Genomic DNA, 19,104 nt, shown 5'->3' on the forward strand with positions numbered 1-19,104 from the left:
AACCAGACAGCCGTCTAGGGAGAGCCGAGCAAGCCTGTCGAACGCGAGAAACACGGCACACCAGTAGTGACTGCGTGTCCTACAGACGGAAAAACAATTCAAAAAGTCCTGTCATGCGGAAATCCCCGGCGAAGTATCAGTTTCTGTGGCAACAGAGGTATGGACAGAGACAGTGAACGGCTCTGTGGCGAGACGGGCGAAAAGCATCTAGAGGCTGGGTAGACGCTTCCCTGGGAGGAGAAGAGAAACTAAATCCATGACAATAGCTGAATACTCCACTTTTTGCTGGCCAGGAGATATTGTCACCACGTGGGAGCTGCTTTCTTCGTGGATTGCTTCGAAAAAGAAAGGGGATACGAGGGAGAGCAACACGGAGCGATACGATATTTTCGAGGCCACTCAGACACGGAGCAAAGAGAGCTTTTTGTCCCTGCCAATACTCCAAAGAAGTAGACACGTCGACAGGAGAGAAACAGTTTATTTCAGCAGAAGGCGTCAGCTTCTACCGCGCGAAAAAAGGCGACTCCCACACACCGTTTGCAAAGAAAAACCTCCACAACGCTGAACACGCCCCAGGGACGATCCCTTGCGTAGGCTGTGCATGCGCCAGCGAAGTCTTCTCCAGGTCGGGGACGCGCAAGCAACCGCCGACGCGCAGCACAAGAGGACCGGCCTTCTTTAGGGGAGCCCTGGCAGACTCCAGAAAGGTCGCCCAGAGAAGCACACCACAAGCCTGAGGTTTGGCAGAGCATAGATTCGCCAAAGATCGCACTTTCCTCCAGTGTGTCTTAACAGGTACCGTGGTCTCCATCAAAGCAAGTTTCTGGAGTTGTCTCGAGCCGACCTCTTTGCGCAGCGTACCCTGGGGTCCACGTACATCCGGTCTGCTGGCTCCGAAGGGTAGAGCATATGTAGATTCGCAGTCGTCTTTAGATCAAGATTTCATCGGCTCTATATCGCAGCATAAGCGAAAGACGCCTGCATCCTGCCCACGTTCAGCCTTGAATACGGCGGTTACTGAGGGGAGTGACTGCCCTAATAACAAGCGAGACAAGGCAGGCACTGTGTGTGTACATACACTGCGATTGGAAAGCGTGCCATACAGCGTTGTTCCTTCGTTCCCCCTCTCCCAAGCGCCATGGCCAACGAGGACATGCAGCCGTCTTCCGTGGGCGACAAAGCGGCCCTCTACGCTGCAACGGAGGAGGCCGACGTCCGCGAACCGCCCCAAGATACTTGTGAACCTGAAAATTCTTACAGTCCTCGGTTGTTTTCGCCCACTGCCCCTCCCGCCGGAGAACAGCCTCCAAGTCTGCCCGGGACTTCTGTGGAAGATCCCGATTCGGACCGAAGGTTCAACGCCACCGAGTCCGTGCAAACAGTAAACCCGGGTCTGAAATGCCGGACGTACAGGAAACGGTTTTACTTCATTCGCCACGGCCAGTCCCAGAACAATGCAGTCAGTTTGAACGACCAGACTCAAGTGGAGAGCTTTGCTGTTCCTTCCTCTTGCCTCACTCGTGCCGCGAACAAAAGAACAGGCGAAGGTGCCAGGACACGTGCGCCAGACGAGCGCAGCAAGTTCCGTCGATGTCAAGAGCCACTGGCGTCGAAGCAACGGCCTCGTCCCGTCAAGAGCGAAACAAGCGGTGCAACAAGTGCAGAACCAGCTGACAGGCGCGTACCGGACCCATCAGTCACGGATCTTGGCAAAGCACAGGCCGCTCAAGCAGCCAGATGGGTTCAGGAGCATGTTCGGCAGGTCCTGCAGCGACCTCGGCGTCGGAGAAGAGACGGCGAGGAAAGGGACACGCAGACACCAAAAGTGACGAGAATTATTTGCTCGCCAATGCGGCGCTCTGTCGAAACAGCTGCTGAAATGAGCAAGGTGAGGAAACTGTGTCTCACGCCGAAAAAGACCAAACAGTGCGGTGTACACGGCGTAGTATGTTCCTTACTGGCGCCCACTACGCGATCACGCAAATGCTGCAGAGGACAGGGTGGGCAGCGCCAGGGTTTTCGTTGTTTGCGTGTGTTGTGTGCACTCTTTCGTTGTCTTGTGTAGTTTGATTCACCTAGAACAAAACTCGGTTATCTACTCGGGAGGAGGGGGTACCTATACTGCCGCAACTTTGTCAGTCGCATCCCTATATGCTTCCTCCACCATGAAATACGTGATCCGTGTTGGTCTGCATCCGGATTCTAAATCACTATGGTGCCGACCAATTGAGACTTGCACTCCGCCGTGTGTGCTTGTGTGGTGCGTGCCTCGTGGATTCCACGCAGGTGTTGCAAGCTGAAGTCTACATCCACCCGTTGTTGTTCGAGCAAGGCGGCCTTTTCCGGGGTCCGCGGAAATTCCGTCCCGGCTGTCGGTCTTCGTCAATTGGCGACGGCGTGAAGGCAACGAACGGGGCAACTGTTTCCGATCCCGCTAGAAGGGATCGCCCTCAAACACAGATCACCGTACACGGTGGCAGTCAACAGGAATCAGGTCCGCACCCCGTTTCGACGCAAGAAAGCGACAAAGGCACACAGGGGCAGAACGTGAGAAGCCTAGAAAACACGACAGGGAGCGGTCTTGGCGGGGATGATGCCCCGCTTGGTATGACGCTCGATGAAATCCTTCAGATTATCCCACACGCCGCAGTGATCCCCGTCGCTGCCGACACCGGAGACTGTCATATGTCGCGACCGAAATCAGAAGTGCGGCACATCAGGCCGGAACGTGATACCGATACCCGTCCACCTGCCTTTAAAGCGCGAAGCTCGCTTCGAGAAAGCGGAGACCGATCGCTCGGCTCGTCATGCGACGCAGGTGTCGGCGGGGGCTACCGCCCCGACTGGGCTGCTGCTAGGCGACACGCCTGGTGGCAGGGTGGCCGGGAAACGCTCATTCAGACGGTGCAGCGGGCACGGCAAGTCATTTTGTGAGTTCCCCATTTACTAGTGTACTCAGTCGCTACACAATTGCTAGGCCGTGATCCGGTCCTCGGGGAAGCTCCTCAGCACTTCAACAGCTTTTCGCGTGACCAGAACTAGTGCTCAGTCGACACCAGACGAGCTGCAGCTACGCGACTGAAGGATTCGTTTTGTTCACATGCAGCAGGGATGACACTGTCTCACGTAGAGCAGAGGCGTGTCCTCTGTGATCACGGTTGCTGTTCTCTCTGTAGTTCTCCGAACTAGTGGACGTATCGTTCGGCAGCACAGAGCACGTCGGATCGACAGTTCATATGTAAAACCGGTACCAGGAGTAAGAAAATAGGCCACTGGGGGTCCTCCGCACACACTGCCCCCATCGTAGTTAGCCGCCACGTACACCTTCCTTCTTGCCTGGTGTTTGCACGCCAGCTTGTGCTGACAGGATACCGGACGAGCCTGAACGGGAAAGCGCGTCGATGGCTTTGATTCGAGGAGGGAAACGAACGCTACCAGATGTGCTAACTTGTGTCCTTTTTTGTCGTCTCAGTCTTTGCCCAGAGACGCGCGATGTCTTGCGAATACACGAAAGCTTGGTCCGTGTCTTACTCTTTGCAGGTGGATGGAGAAGCAGTGCCTGCAGACCGAGGAGACAGGCGGTAGCATCTTGATGATTATGCATGGATTGATGATGGTAAGATGGCAAATGGCAGTCCCTCGCCATCTTTCAGCGCAGCAGCTAGAGCAGTCAGCTGTGAGACAGCTCGAAATGAACTCGTCCTGGTTTGTTGTGACCTCGTCGCTCGGTTGTGCACTGTGCCAAGGGCTGCGCGAGAACGGTGGGACGCTGTCGCGCGAGAGCAGCGGCCGGTCTGCTTAGCCAAGATAACTCGATGTAGTAGCTGTTACGCATCAGCACGTCAGGGCCAGGTGCTTCGTGCCCGTTTGTCACTTTTGCGCCGAGTTCTGCGGGTTATGTGCAATAGGACTTGCTTCTGAAAGCCCTGTTCTTCCCCTTTCCTTCTTCCGACTCGCCCGCCCCCTACTTGGATTTGCTGCTCGACTTTCTGCGCCATCAAGAGGCCTTAACGGGCGTTCCGATCTACAACTTGCCGCAGCAAGCAGCCTACTTCCCTTCGAGCAACTGCTCCTTCTGTTGTCTTGAACTGGCCGCCAGGTCTGTACGTCCTCGGGCGCGGCACCTTTCGTCGGAGGCTAACGGCTGCACTCCCAGCCAAAGAAAGGGACAGCTCCGGCAGCCGCATCAGCTTCCGGGCAAAAGGGAGGGGTCAGCGGAAGCAGAGGGAGAAGGGCGCCCCGGGGGAAAAAAAGCGTCTGGGGAAAGCCACCACTCCAAGACTGCGCTCGACACAACATCTGCCGAAGCGGTCGAGGCGGAGGGAGTCCGGTTGAGCTTCTGTGCCAGTCAAGAGCCCAGGCTGGTTGCTGCGTTGGTGCAGTGGAATACCCCGACTGTCGAGCCTCAGTTGTATACAGGGCATACCGTGGGTGCCTCCGTGCTGATGTCTATCTAACGTCTCAAGTGTGCCCGCCGTGACTGGCGCCACGATAAACTGTGAAACGTAGTCACGAGACCTTGTCCATTTGCCTCAATCCACTTGTCTCACTCCACAAAGGCGTACTTCCGCCGCGCGTCTCCAGGCCCTGTATCGCTGCAGGTGCACGGCGAAGCTTCCCCCGCAGGAAAATGCCATCAGTGTGTGCTTCGCTACTCGAGTGAGTATTGCCAAACAGATTTGACAGATGCAACTCCCAAACTGCGTCACGAGGGAGGTGGTCGCGCGCTGCGCAGGTGCCGCTACATCACCTTTCAAGGAACAGAGGCTCTCCCATGAAGAACGCGCCTTTTGACAGGATCCTGCATTCGCGCGATCAAACTGGCGTATCAGACGCAACGTGGGGCAGCGCCCCTCCAGGCGCCTTCGCAAGCTGTCCGTGCGTCTCCAAGGAACGCACTCTATCCAAAAGCGCCCCGACTGCAACTGCACGCCACGCATTGTTTATGCAAGCAAGAGTAAAAGAGTTGGACCGGTGCGCCGCGGGAATTAGCATGCGGCGCCTGAAGCTTCACACTCGTGTAGTGCGACGGGGTTAGTAGACGCCCCTCACCCAGTCAAGCACGAACCATCCCGAGGAAGCCAGCAGTGCATGCAATCGGTTGCCGGTGGTCACGCGTACTCTTACCACACACAGGAAAAACAAAGTCGGGCACCCCGATTTTAAAGACGAGCAGCCGACCAGTATCGCGTGCGGTCTAGCTACGAATTGAAGAAGCAACGCACGTGGCTCGAGCGCTGTATCCGGCCAAAAAAGCTACGCTTCAACTTGCGTCACGCGTGAGAGCGGAAAATGTGTATCACATGCATAACGTTCCAGTGACTGGCCTTGATGCAACGCACACTGCCTGCTCCAACAGCGTCCACAGAATGTGGCGAAAACGAAAAACGAGAGCGGCATTTTAGCACCAGAGACACGAAAAAGTTGATCTTCCTTCCATTTGGCCGAACGCTGACCCTCGCTATTCGCCTGGATGGTCCGAGCCACGCAGTGAATATCGGGAAATCTGCAGATGTGACATCGAGAGATATAACATCCGGCATCCACGTCGCAGATTATTCATTGTGTGTCGACAACTTTTTGCACGTTTTTCGGGGTCTTCCTTCGTCAACTAAAGACGCGAGCGCCCCGGGATTCACGAAGCCCGCCCGTCGCTGTGTGAGCGACTGCTCGCCCAGAAAACCAGGCGCGCACCTGCGCTGAGTTGTGCACCACCGGAAGGAGGAGAGCCCGATTTTCTTTCTTCCTTTGTCGATTTTTGAGCTGACCCATTCGCATCCCGCGAGAAAATGCGCGCTTTGCCATCGCCCGCCCCCGGCTTCCAGGCGGACGCGACACTTCCCGCCCGCTGTGACCGTTGAAACCGCGGAGGCAGAAAGGCCAGGGGGACGGCGCCCCTCTGTGGGTATCGATCCTCGGAGAGTGCCCCGTCGAGTCCCGCATTGCTGGGGGTGTTGGGCACTTCAACGTCGCTGCAGAACCTTCGGAAGTGAACCTCGCCACCTTCGGAGCGTCTCGTGTTGGCCGAGACGGGGACAGCCGTCACGGCGCTTTCACCGGCTCCCGAGGCAGAAACCCGTGGCGGAGTCCAAAGGCTCAGAAATGGGGAGGGTGACGAGTTGTTCGAGTCAGAACGTGCCCCTGACGTAAGCCGCAGACCGGTCGCGTGAAGCTCTTGTTTTCTCCCGTGGAGCCCATGAGAAAGTGTCTTTTGGGGACGAGGGATCGGCGGCGCAGCCGAGTAGAGCACTGCCGTTCGCCTCTGCGGCGACGCTGCAGAGACAGGCGCGGGTTGATATCGAAGAACTGCAACCCTGGGAGCTTGTTCTCGCTCGAAACGTTGGAGCACTTGGACCGAGGAGCCGCACTCGGATAAGGAGGACCGCCTTTCTTGTGGGATGCGCGGAAGAGCGTGATTTCGTGCAGTAGCAAACGCACCACTTCGCCGCACGCATTTCTGTGGTTGCCCTACAATGTCATTGCTCTCCGCTACTACAGAAAATGCTCCGCGAGAAAGGACGGAAGATGACGAAGAGAAGCTTCCTCTCGAGCTCAGTTGCCCAAAGCTTCCCCCCGACGAGCTCCACACGCTACTGCTTTCTCTGCTACTCAGGCTCTGACTACTCTGGAGAGAATGGGACGACAGAGAGACCGTTTGAGTGAACTGCCTTGACAGGCTTTGTCCAGAGAACCCAGCCTCGAGAGGCGCCTCCTGGTCATGATGGAAGCGATGGAGATCGTCAGGGCTCCTCACCCGAGACAGTTCGCGGGGAAAAGTCTCATAGTTCCGATCCACTCGCTCCAGATGTTCGACATCCGACAACGCGACTGCACCCGTGGCATTGGAATTCTGGCACTTGGGGAGCCTATCCATTCGCTCCTCCTTGCGCAAATGATCAACTTCCCTCTCCGCTGACGCTCGTTCTCCCACGAGTCGCTCGCCAACGCCGGGGGAAAACTCCATCGCGACACGTTGACGAGAAATTGCGGTTTTCGTTGAACCTACGTCAGATTCGGCTCCTCGTGGGGAAAAGCGAGTTAGCGAAACCTCCGTGTCGATGACCGGAATCTGCCGCGCAGATCTGGAGACGGGCAAAATACGAGATGAGATAAACGGGCTCGACGCGACAACAGATGAACGTGGAGCCGCTGATGATGTTTCTGAGGAGCCCTGCCGAATTCGCCCGCGCCGCAATTCGGGTGCGTCAACGTTTCTGTCGAACAGGCTGTCTTCCTTTGTGACAGCACTCTGGAGTCGTCGCTCCGAGTTCGTCATCCTTGAGGAGTGGTTACGAGACGGAGCCAAGACAGCACGCGGAGAACGAGCGATTCTATCCGTTTCACCTGTCTCCGAGCACGTTGCGTCCACACCTTCAGCAGTGGGATCAGCCTGACAACTTCCCGAAGGCAGTTCTTCTTCCTCGGCCCCTGGAGACAGTGCAGCTACAGCGGCTGACAGGTGGGTTTGTCCCGCCTGTGACGACAGAGCCAAGGGCGCAGCAGAAGATGGGATCTCGCCAGCCAGGACGGGCGACTCAGCTGGATCCTTCATCATAGCGACACCATCGTCGCCAATTCTGTTGGTAGAAGACGCGAACTCGTTCGCCGGGGGAGCTGGCGATCGATCAGCCAATGACGCTCTGCGGTGAAGCAGCAGTTCAATGTTAAGAGAGGGTACCGGCTGCAAGCGATCTTGTCTGTCAGGAGACTGGGGCGAAGCAGGACTCGACTCAGCGTTGCAATCACTACAGATTCGCCAATCTGATTGTATCGCGCTCCCTTCACATGGCATAGGCCGTTTCGCTCCATCGACGGCACGCGGGTCATTTGCCCGATCCGTATGTTCCTGAAGCTGCTCGAAAGACAGAGGGGCTGTTGAAGGGCGACATGCAGCATGCTTGGGACTGTCCTCGAAAAGAAGAAATGGTTTGTACCCACCCAGAAAATCTCTGGAGGCCTCATTCTGGCCAGTCGATGAAGCTGTGTGAGCATGGGGATATGCATTTGGATAAAAGTGACTGAGTTTCACGGTCCCGCCGCCTCCTCGAACCTTCCGCCTTCCATGCGCAGTTGGCTGCCCTCCTCTTCGCGTGCGAGAATGGCTCGGCGAGATTCGGTAGTCACCCCGGGAAGCAGTCTGGTATCTATGACTACTAACAGCTGTGCTGCGCGAGGTGGGCACATCATCGGTCTGACTTCGGTGCGAGGACGGCGCGCATGCGCTGCGGTACGTGCTGGGCAAGCTCCCAGTGTCGCTCCCATGGCCGCCGTGTGCGGTTGAAGACATTGAGGAGGAAGAACGATAGGTTGCAGGAATTATTTCCACTTCGTGCTGATCAATGACACACCGTACTGGATGGCAGAGCTCGCAGCAACAGCCGCACAAGCCGTCAGGCGAGAAGCAGTAATTCATCTTGTGCGAAAGGAGCTAAAGAAATCGGACCGGTATCGGGCTCTGCCCAAATTTTTCTTCGTCGGATGGGTCGCCAAATGCGTTTCGTCCGGCGCAACTGAAACGGGTAGACGAGCAGCAGAATGGTCCACACAGGCAATAAAAATAACACCCTGCACGAGTCATGCGTCAAGAACCTCCAGGGTCACAAGCATGAGAGAAAGTGAGAGGGAAGATGCGGCTAGGAAGGCGTGTATTTGACCGGGACGTGTCAGGGGGTTTATGACGAAGAACGATACGCGCTGAAAGGCCACGTTGACCTGCGTGTGGCCAGACTTGCTAAATGGGCGAGGACGTAAAGAATGAAAGAGAGCCTGTCGCGAGTTTAAGACACGATGAAAGCCGACCTTAATCGAGTCTTCTCAGGTTGAGGCTCTGAATCCGTTCTCCTCAAACCCTGAAGCCGAAAAAGCCCGCCGGCTGCCGTCTCTATGTCATACGCGCGCAGAAACGAACAGACGCTCGGTTCGGAAAGACTGCTGTTGCCATCACGTCGTTTGTCACGGGTGAGAGGCACAACTCGCCTGAACTGGCAACAACCTTTGTGGGCACAGCTGCTGACGTCATTCACTTTCCAAGAAACGCTAGCAATATGAGTGCAGTATCTCGCGGGCAAAGTCGCACCGCGTATCAGTGGAAAAAGTAGCAAAAAAGAGGGAAGCGTGACCCACGGTTGTGAGACCAAGGAGTTGCAGAGGCGAAAATATGAAAGTACGCGTTGTCAAATGTTCAGTACTTCAAAACAGCAGTACCTGCGACTGAACTCTCATCGTATGCAACCCTGCGTCCTGGAGATGCGGCAGCCAGACAGGCACTGCAGCTGAGATGGAAAATTGTAACGCATTCACGCATGAGAGGAGCCCCAGATAATTTGGAAATTCAGGGCTCTGGAGCACAGTTGCAGGCTGCTATCACTTCACGACTGGGGATCTTTCTATCGAGAGACGCACTCTTTTTCTAGACTTCTTCACAGCAACAAGACACCGGAGCCAGCGCGCCGTAAGAGAGCTAGCCGTCAAGGCGTACCGCCTGGAGTACCGCCTGGAGAGGACGCACCAACACCGCGGGAGATCCCTTGCTCGGTCAGGGCCCGCCCCTCACTGTCCCACGGGGTTTTCCTGTTATTTGAAAATTGGGTTCTATGGAATGGCGCCAGCTCGGTCTTGGTTCCAAAGTGTCTTCTCCCCTCGAGTCGTTGTTTTATTGGGGTTGCCTCCTTGCTACAGGGATGCGGTAGAGGCATTTCCCATAAAGGGCTGCGTTGTCACTGCAGCCCCTCTGCCAGCCAGGCACCGTTTCGTTCCTGCAGCCGACGTCGGACGATGTCGATATTTACTAACAGAAGCTGCGACGACGTCGGTCTGTTGCTAAGCAGCAGACGCACTTAGGAAATCACTGCGGCACTGACACGACACACGACTGAGGAAGGTTCAGGGATAGCTGGTAAGAGTTGTCGGCTCAGGGGAACATCGACGACAGCGCTGCACTGGTGCTTCCATGTGGTCAGGTCTAAATCAGCGCAAAAGGTCAACCAGCAAGTCGCAGGTCGGTAGCTTGTACATGCAGGAGCGGTTTCGGCGTACCCCTGTCGTGGAGTCTCAGAGCGAAAGCATGTAATGATGTGTCACCTCTCGAGGAAAACCCGCTTAATGCGGGTCAGCTGTCCCGTTTCAGGAAAACGCAACGCACCATCTTGTACCCAAATGGATGTGTCAACGAGCGTATGTCTGTTCGGCGCAATGACTCAACACCATTCTGGCAACAATGATACGCTGCATGCCTGCGTGTTGTCGCCGCCGGGCCCCGAATGCCGTTCCTGACGCTCGTGAAGATGATTCGCTGTGGTATTTGATTAGGTGGTGTGCTCTTGATCCATCTTAGCCGACCGTTGTAAACCATCCTGGTCAAGAAAAGGTATGTGATTCTGACGAGATGTGACACATATTAATGCATTTGACACTAGCGCATCATATGCCTGTTCACCTCTTCAAAGCGACACAAGGTTTTTTCCGGAAGTTAGCGAGGGCCCCATGCTTAGCGATTCACGTAAGGCAGCATAGTCCCTCTTTTCTTTTGTTGAGAGAGCACAGAAGAGTGTGAAACCATCCCATTATTTCGACAGGGTTCCTTTTGCACAGCCATGCACCGCCCTCAGGCGAATGTTCAAGCGACTGGTGCAAACTGAAGAACAGTCTGAAGACGCCTCCATCGTAACGGCTATTCAATATAATGCCACAGCGTTGTAGTCAACAATGGAGTCTCAGCACCAGAGCCTGCGCGACAACCACGAACGTACGGGAGTTTTCAGATGACCGCAGCAGCACGCCAAATGAACACGAACAGTGGAGAGAAAATTTTCTCCTTGCATTCGTTTGCTCCTCTAAGAACCAATCCGAATGAAAACGACTGGGCTTCCAGTTGGACCTTCAGACTGCTGATGTCTGCTTTAATTCTCCCAGCGTCCAAAGAGCGAAAACCATTATGACGTTCAGTTCCTCATCGTAGTTCAGAAAACTTATTTACGTGACTTGTTCACTGGGGGAGGCCGAGCTCTGGCTCAATAAAGTCATGCCGTCTGAACATATCACTGATGCTGTCTCCTGTCTGTTATCTTCGTTGAACGGCGAGGGGCCCCAATGAACGAGAGGCGCGTCTTCTCCCCGCGTTTCAAGTGTTATGGGAGGAGGGCTGGACGATTCGGATTGATCTGAATTATTCTTGATATGCGTTTTTCTGCAATAACTAACGGTGGTGATGCTGATCCCCACCACGAGGCATCCCATAATGACAAGGGCAAAAATTATCCAGCTGTTGGCCATCACGAGCCATAACCTCGTCCACCATGATGCGGTAACTCGTGTAATCTCCCAGTCAGCTAATTCGCTTTCACACGGAGGAGGACAATCTTCCATTTCGAATAAGGAGGGACACTCAATTTCAGTGTCCCCCGCTGCCTCTCGTATTCTGTGGTTGATCCTCAGCCGCCTACAGTTGCGACACTCGGACCATTCTGATGTAGCGAATACACAGTCCTGCCGCCGTTGACGGAAGTCTGGAATCGCCGCGTTTATGTAGTGACAATGGGGCCCAACTGAGACATGATATGAAAGGAAAAAACAGAAGAGAGGGAACGCGACACCAAACCGTGGGTGCAAGTGTGTTGTTGTCGTGCTAGTACATCAGCACCGGCTCAACACAAGGGGTCGGAAGGCATCCGCTGACGCGGTTTGTGCAGGATGGCCCAATGAAACAGCACTCATAGGAAGCCGGCAAATGTGTCACGGCCGTACTCGAAAGCTTAACCTGTTTGTGATCCAACTTTTCTGTTTTTGTCCAACGCATTACATCTGCCTCCCAGGTACACGGATTCGAGAGCGCAAGTTCGTTGGTACAGGGCTGGGCAAGGCACAGTAGATATGAAACTACTCGGTTACGTTATGTACTGGAGTGAGCGAGGGGGGCTGTTTTTTCATCCTAAAATCCGCTCTTGTGCCCACTAAAACAAACTTGGATGTTATCACCTAACCAGTTGCTCCCTTACCATTGCACGCCTTCTTCTCGAATAGAAGACACGGCCTTCCTCCATAAAGAGCAGGCTGGCGTACGTTCAAGAATCTGGTCGCCCGACAGGTCGAGTCACAATACGACCACTCGCTCCAGTCACCCTGACAGTCCCACACAGATGAATCTTTTAACAGGAACTCCACATCGTATGAGCACAAAGGTGCTGCTGCGCTGAAGAACCCTTCACTGGGACACACAGGTAGCTCTCTACCGATAATTTGGACTTCCGCAATTTCAAGAAGGTCTTGTCGCCTCGATGCACTGCCAACTATCTCGATCCGGACGTATTGTATACGGTACACCTGCATATCGCGCCATTCCCAGTAAGTAATGTTGCCGTATTTCAGAGCAGGCAAGCTTGTGGAGAGGGTGTAGAGGACTGTCCGATTAGGGTCCATAAGTGTGACAGTAAACTCGGGATAACCATGCGGTTTGAAGAGCCCCCTGATCGCCCATACTTCTGCAGGTTTCTGCAAAGATATTTCAAAGGCCGATGGTGAGGAGCTAGAAGTTATTTGACTTCTTAGAGATTCAATGACTGATGCCTCATGCACCACCGCTGTCGATATTTCCGTGATCACGGCAGGAAGAAATTGACAGCTTCCTTCGAAGCAGACTTCCGCGAAGTTCGTGCTGTCTGCGTAGGCGCATGCGGGGTCATCCTCTGCCCCGACAGTTTTGTTTGTCTCGTACACTTGAAGCCGGTGACAGCTCGCATCACATGCTGCCGATTCGGGACCAATGCTGCAAAGGCAAAGGAAAACATTACGATCTTCGCTGATAACTTTGTCCAATGCTAGACAATTTTTTAGCACCAGTAAAACGTCGAGGGAACGGAAAAAGGTAGAGTGGAGGCAGAGGCACGCATATTTTGAGGCTACAATACAACAGGACGGGAAAAGAAAGGGAGCAAATAACCGACTACTATTCCTCTTCTGCTTAGCGTATATGCACAAGGTAACATTTTGTGTTTAACCGCTGCGGGGGACGATTGACGACTTATGTTTTGGATGTCTAGAAGGAACACCAATAAAACTGCGGTAACCAACGATCTCAGCGAAGGCCACCCATTCGGTATGCATCCAGTTCGCGGATGATACATTCCTAATTATGGCTAAGTGCCTCTTGACCCAAGTTGCAGACCGTACGACATTGAGATTCAGGACTCCATACCCATAATCATAGTGAGGAATGACTACGGAGTTTGACTATTCTACGTCGAGGGCGGAGCCCCAGTTGACGATCACCATGTACTCCGTGTTGGTGACTATACAAGATTTCTTGGTCACGTGGAAGCTTGCTGGTCGCAATTCCTTCTCACCCGCCCTTACAAGGTCCAGCGCTTTCACGAGATCCTGTTGCTTTAACCAAACGAAATTCCCGTGTGCTGCCGGCAATGGGTAAGAAGGAATCTTGCGCATCGTGACTGACGCGGTCTTCTGTCCAGAAGGAATACCAGAATACCTCCGCAGAAGCTGATGGGCGCATGATGAAGGCTCCAGGTGCTGCAGGTAACAGACTGGCTTCTGCAGTTCGGAGAACCTTCAGAAAGTTGCCTGGCACGTGAATTCCGTTGGGAGAGCATTCCATGAGAAAAGATGTGCGCTCAATGCTGTCTTGGTATGCAACAAGGATGCTGTTTTCACCGAAGGATGATGCGAAGATAAGATCGACTCCCGTAGCCTTGATCCCTTCAACCGGAGAAAAATTCTGAAAATAAACTTGCAGCTGTTGATTCCACTCGCCGAGATTAAGGGTCATATGTGGCCCACCCTTTGCTTCTGTTACATCCTTCCAAAATATCTTCCACGCGCGGAAATCGTCTGGCACAAAAACTGGCGAGCTTAATTCGGCTGGATGGAGAGACCGGCTCGTCCCCTGGGTCGGAGAAATCATTTTCCCGTCTACGTATATCCCTGACGATTGCTCTGATGTATCTTCACAGACTGCCATCAGTTCCTGAAATTGCGGATGCAGTAAAATTGCTGCATATCCACATGGCCTGCATGGGAAAATCTGGTCGGCTTTGCGCGTCATATCCTGGAAATCCGCGTCGAGGATGACTCCAAAACACCTTGACTCACTGACGCCTTGTACCACGTCGAAGGATCTCGCCCGTATAGTGAAAGCGTAGTGAGGATCTTTCCCAGCTGCACGGACATTGTCTCCTTGTTTTGCAGGCCCTCCAACCAGAGCGTTGAATCCAAAACTGTAATCAAGTCTGGCTCTAGTCCATATTGTCCTAACGACCTCGAACGCTTTGACGTCTGGGTTTGTTAGACGCACTGCGAACACACTTCCCACCCGTGTGCCGTCTGGATGCTGCTCATCGAACTCCAGATAAGAACCATGCATATCCTCTCTTCCGCACACCCAACCCGTGTGCTCGACGAGCCAGTAAGTGAATTTTCCTGAAGAATTTTTGTTGAGTGATGTTTTATCAGCTTGATCGTCTACGCACAGTCGGTCTCCTTTATACGTCTCAAATATTGTTTTGTTGGTGAACAAGAGATATCCTGACTTTACAGTGGAAGTTTCGAGCGATATACGGCACCGGGCTTCAGTGCACTCGCAAGTTGAATCGACTGAAGGGCACCTCTGAGCCCACACAGCGAAAACCGCGTCCTGAAGGCTATGAACACCGTCCACGGGCTCTTTCAGAGGCGTCCAGTAACCCACGATCCTGGCTTCGGCCAGCAGGCTCCTGAAATCCAGAATTGTTTCTCCCCCAACCGGCTTGCCTTCGGAGGAGAAAGAGACAAGACGGCCAATGCATCCATAGAAAGGAGGACTTTCGAACGACGCGTCATTATTGTGAGCATCCGCTTCCGGACACGTGTTGTACAGGAGCTGGAAGCTCCCATCTTGACGCTGGTGGGTGAAAATTGGTTCCACCTGACGGATTCCATTCCAATTCACCACCTCATCGTAGGTATTCCGTTCAAATGCACGTTTGCGGCGGGCTATACTAGCAGGCATCCCCAACAAAACTGACGATGTTTCCAATTGTAGCGTTGCCTGTGCTTGCAGAAGGCTCTGGGTGCCCGGGAACCAGCAATTCGAACAGTTTGCTGGACGCCAGCATACTAACAACATTTGCCCGACGAGACCTTGAATTGTGCCGGAAAGCAGAAGTAAATGCGAAGCAGTATTTAGGTTGATTCTGCCAGCTTTCGTCCCTGGAAGATACGGGAAAGCACTACGCTGGCACGTTAGCCTCTTCCTTAAATCGTGCTCAGCCATTGTGGAATGAGAAAAGAATATGCACAGCTACGGCTGCGGAAGAGGGGAGATAACCGGAATGACGATTTGCATGGGGAAGGTGGGTGAGAGGCTCGAAGTTGCTGTACACCGGTTTAGCCCTTAATTTTCTGGGACGTCCGGGAGTGAATGTGGCAGCTAAACGATGGCAGCAGTGACCCGCCTTTACCCATCGCTTTGCCTCTTCCCTTGACATTTCACATGGCCGTACCCTAACACTACTCATTCTAACTGTCAACGACCGTTTAATACGGCTAGTTATAGGATCAGGTAAACTACAAGCAAGCAAGCCTAGGAGGGTGTAGCAAGGAACGTTGGGTGCGAATCGTCCCAACAAGGTGTTGCTTGCCGAACTGGAGAAATATGCACTGGGAACATTTTGTTGGGGGAGGATGCTCCTCGAGTCCCGGCTGTCGCTGTGCTTGCCAGAGAATCAGGTTCCAGCCACAGCTTTGGGAATATTGAATTTTCGGAGGCAGTCCAATAAAATTGGATAGGACACAGACACGTGCCCGATTCTTCAGCTTCCTTCTCTGCCATCCACGAGATGGCCGGAAGGGTTACTTGCGAGTCTCCTCTGGAAGCACCTTATTTCGTCTCTCCACAGAAAGGGTATTCTCTAGTGAGTTTCCCAGTCATCGTTTTTTCTCCGCACACCGCTAATCGTATGTGAGGCGGTCGCTTATGTTCAGTCCCTGTCGCAGGACACACCCCCAACAGCTGTTGGACACAAATAGCAGTGCGCAAATCAATTGGAAGCCAACCATTCACTAACGTTCATCTAATGGCAACGCTTGCAGTTAAGACAGGCGACTTATGAAGCGTTGGCTCCTCGACAGCTTATTTAAGGAGCCTCCTGTGCCAGAGCGCCCCCACAGGTGCAACGCACTTTTCGGAGTGCGCCGCGGCGAGCAGTGGCGCTGGTGGAGTCTGCGCTGCTGCAGGCTGCTTCCACGAAGTCTCCAAAGTGTTCACTTTCGTTGCGTCAAAGACAGTGTTAGGCCTCGATTCACTACGGACAGGAGCGAACGCATGTAAAACGCGATTAGACAAACTCGCCGTGCAACTCAAGTTTCACTTTACAGTAGTGGCAGCTGGCCAAAGGCGACTCGTGCGCACTTGAGAGTCAAACCAGCGGTTGCGCAAGCGGCGAATTGTGCAGACTGAAGCCCGCCAGTCTGCTGTTAGTGAGCTGTTGCCACCCCCGTTTGTTCTTGCCCATTAGAACACGGACACTGTTACGGCTTATCATGGGAAAGGGGAGACGTCCAGGCTTGTCAGTGTTCCAAGGAATCTTCCGGTTTGCTGGATCACGCCGTGGCTTTTGGGGAAAACACCAATGGAAAACGACTAGGGAAATTTACAGACTGCATGAACGAGTTGATTTCGTAGATGATGTCAAAGCGATACAGCTCCGCAGAACATCAACGAAGCGATCCACTGAGCCACCTTTGGCTGGGCGACCTCGTCAATGGAATGCGTGTTGTTGCCGTCTCAAGTGGAAAAAACTGTGACCTAGCAACAAGATCACGAGAATTTACCATGCAGCAAAGCAACCTTGGCACGCTCCGGAAACGTCGCCCTCAGAGTGCGGATAGAGGAAGGAGGTTTCTCAGGGTCAATCTAGTGGTCGCATCGGTACACATTGCTGTGGTCTCGTATTGTAGGACTGCACGACAGTGTCCTTCCAGACAACCTACACAAACGTTAGGCATCTAGGTCACATTTCCAGTATCATGCTCTTTCGTCCTCATTACGCAGTATCTCCGCTTCGCCCTCAATGGTTAATTACTCGCTAGTTTAGCCTGATCATCTGCAAATGCACACCTAATGCTAGGAACTGCTGCCTCCGACCGTCCCTGTTTCATGGGTGGTGTGCCATTCTTCGGCTTGTCAAACTACGAATGAGCGGCTCATGCATTTGTGTTCTGCTATGCGGTCTGGTGGTTCATGTGGCTACCGGGTCACACGGAAACTCTTTCACACAACCGGGAAACGAGGTCTGTGATTGGGATCTGGGGTAGGGCGAAATGCCAGGTAGAATGTAGGAGCAAATGTTGCGCAAGCCAAATGGAGACTAGAACTTTGATCGGGGCCACCCACGCAGCTACCCCGCTTAAGGGGGTGGGACGCTGCTCAGCACTTGCTGGCTCCATTATGGCTCAAAAACACGCAGGTGAGCAAGCAGTGGTTCACACGACTCATGCGGACTGACACTTGAGCTGCGGAACGACGTGTGAACAGGTGTGCCTACACAACGGTGAAATTTCTTCCTTTTTGTGCAAACAGCTCCGCTATGCTGTTGATACGCCTATCCGCAGAAGAGCAGAATAGCAGGTCAATACTCTGTGGGTGACACCGTAGCACGTGATCAGCCAACTGGTGGCCGTTGCCGAAACAACGAATATTTTGCATGGAGTTGTGCATTGTTTATGCGTTGAGAATCTGGGTATGAAATCGCCTTATATGAAGCGGAGCTAGATTTAGTTCTTATGTCTCAATCCTCTGGTTGGAGAGACGAAGAACCTCTTTGAAACATGTAACAGTGCTGACACGCTGTATAGAGAAATGGACAGTTCAAAAACAATGGAAGCCGACCTCACTCAGACTTTAGTATCCTGTCTTGAGTGTGTAACTCAGTCAGACGGCGAGGATGCTGCCCATCCAAGCACTGACGCCGAGTACCTCTTCTCTGTTGTCCGTGCGGACGATGTTGCGTTCACAGAGTTTCTCACCCGTGTGTCGGCTCAGCTTGACGTGCCAATTGGGCCACTCGCGGCGAGGGCTCACGAGAGCTTTAGCGCATTCATCGTTCACGTCCGAGAAATTGCGAAGGAACAAACGGTCTGTGTCAAACCGTTTACGAACTACATAACGCACGTGACGAACTGCTCATTCACTGAGGATGAAGGAACCTCCATTTCGGTTGTTGGCGTTGCCTGCCGGCTGCCAGGGAACGCAAACAACCCTCTCGATTTTTGGTCGGTTCTTGCGGAAGGGCAAGATGCCATTGTACCAATACCCTCAAAGCGATGGAACCTCAAAGAGTTTAGCGAGGGGTATAGCGAGCGAGGGACGATATATGTCAAGGAAGGAGGTTTCATCGACGGTATCGACGAGTTCGACAACGGATTTTTCAAGATTTCTTCTTCCGAGGTGATGTTAGCGACGGAATCGCTTGCGTGTATACCCATACTGTTTGCTTCACATACGAACCAACTGATGGTAGACTCCGCTCCAGATGCTCGAGCAAGAAGTAGATGAGTTTCGGAGTAGCGTGCAGTTGTTCACACTGCCCCAGATCCAAAGAATTTGTAGTGATGTGTGGGACTTGCTACCAGCTCAGTTCATGGCTTCTGCTGCTTTGTGCTGCCACAGAGGCTCTGTATGCCGGAGCCATATTAGGGGACATCGGCAGTATTCACCATTTCGCATTTTGCTGCATTCAGGCAAGAAGGATGGACCCACAGCAGCGGATGCTTCTTGAGCTGTCACACGAGGCCTTCGAGTCTGCCGGTCTACATGCTCAGACGGACAGCAACCACCAGTTTGGCGTGTTTGTTGGGTGCTCTTCTACTGAATGGTAAGAAAACTATTGTTTCTCCTGGAATGCCGGAAAGACGCTGTTGCACATCTGCGGCCCCGGACCAAATGTGCCAGTCTCCATACTCGCATCCTGACCACGAATGTCTGGATTTCGTTAGTACGAATTCCATACTACAACGCAGACCTGTGGCAAACAGAAAGTGTGCTCGGAATACACTCTTATCTACAGTGGGCGTTCTCGAAACCATGATAGCACAATAGAACGAAAGTAAAAAGTAAGC

General features: G+C 53.4%; 4 protein-coding genes across 4 annotated transcripts in view; 2 read left to right on the plus strand and 2 right to left on the minus strand.

Annotated features, from left to right (window-relative positions):
• Positions 1-1,138: 1,138 nt before the first annotated feature.
• NCLIV_0206 (phosphoglycerate mutase domain-containing protein) lies at positions 1,139-4,457 on the plus strand (the record flags this gene model as incomplete). Its single annotated transcript, XM_003882262.1, has 4 exons — positions 1,139-1,888; positions 2,287-2,930; positions 3,541-3,616; positions 3,909-4,457. 4 exons carry the CDS (start codon positions 1,139-1,141, stop codon positions 4,455-4,457), a joined length of 2,019 nt encoding a protein of 672 aa, XP_003882311.1.
• A 1,178-nt stretch (positions 4,458-5,635) lies between these two features.
• Positions 5,636-8,413, minus strand: NCLIV_020670 (conserved hypothetical protein; the record flags this gene model as incomplete). The annotated part of the gene is made up of 1 exon (XM_003882263.1): positions 5,636-8,413. The coding sequence occupies one exon, from the start codon at positions 8,411-8,413 to the stop codon at positions 5,636-5,638; it is 2,778 nt and encodes a 925-aa protein (XP_003882312.1).
• A 4,920-nt stretch (positions 8,414-13,333) lies between these two features.
• Positions 13,334-15,112, minus strand: NCLIV_020680 (conserved hypothetical protein; the record flags this gene model as incomplete). Its single annotated transcript, XM_003882264.1, has 1 exon — positions 13,334-15,112. The coding sequence occupies one exon, from the start codon at positions 15,110-15,112 to the stop codon at positions 13,334-13,336; it is 1,779 nt and encodes a 592-aa protein (XP_003882313.1).
• A 2,751-nt stretch (positions 15,113-17,863) lies between these two features.
• NCLIV_020690 (Soraphen polyketide synthase A, related) overlaps positions 17,864-19,104 on the plus strand; it is a gene marked incomplete at both ends in the record, with an annotated part of 31,349 nt that continues 30,108 nt past the window's right edge. The window contains 2 exons of the mRNA XM_003882265.1: positions 17,864-18,433; positions 18,727-18,860. Of these exons, the coding sequence (XP_003882314.1) occupies positions 17,864-18,433; positions 18,727-18,860 (704 nt within the window). The remainder of the gene's footprint in view (positions 18,434-18,726; positions 18,861-19,104) is intronic.

Source organism: Neospora caninum, chromosome VIIa, assembly GCF_000208865.1.
Source record: "Neospora caninum Liverpool complete genome, chromosome VIIa".
NCBI lineage: Eukaryota > Apicomplexa > Conoidasida > Eucoccidiorida > Sarcocystidae > Neospora > Neospora caninum.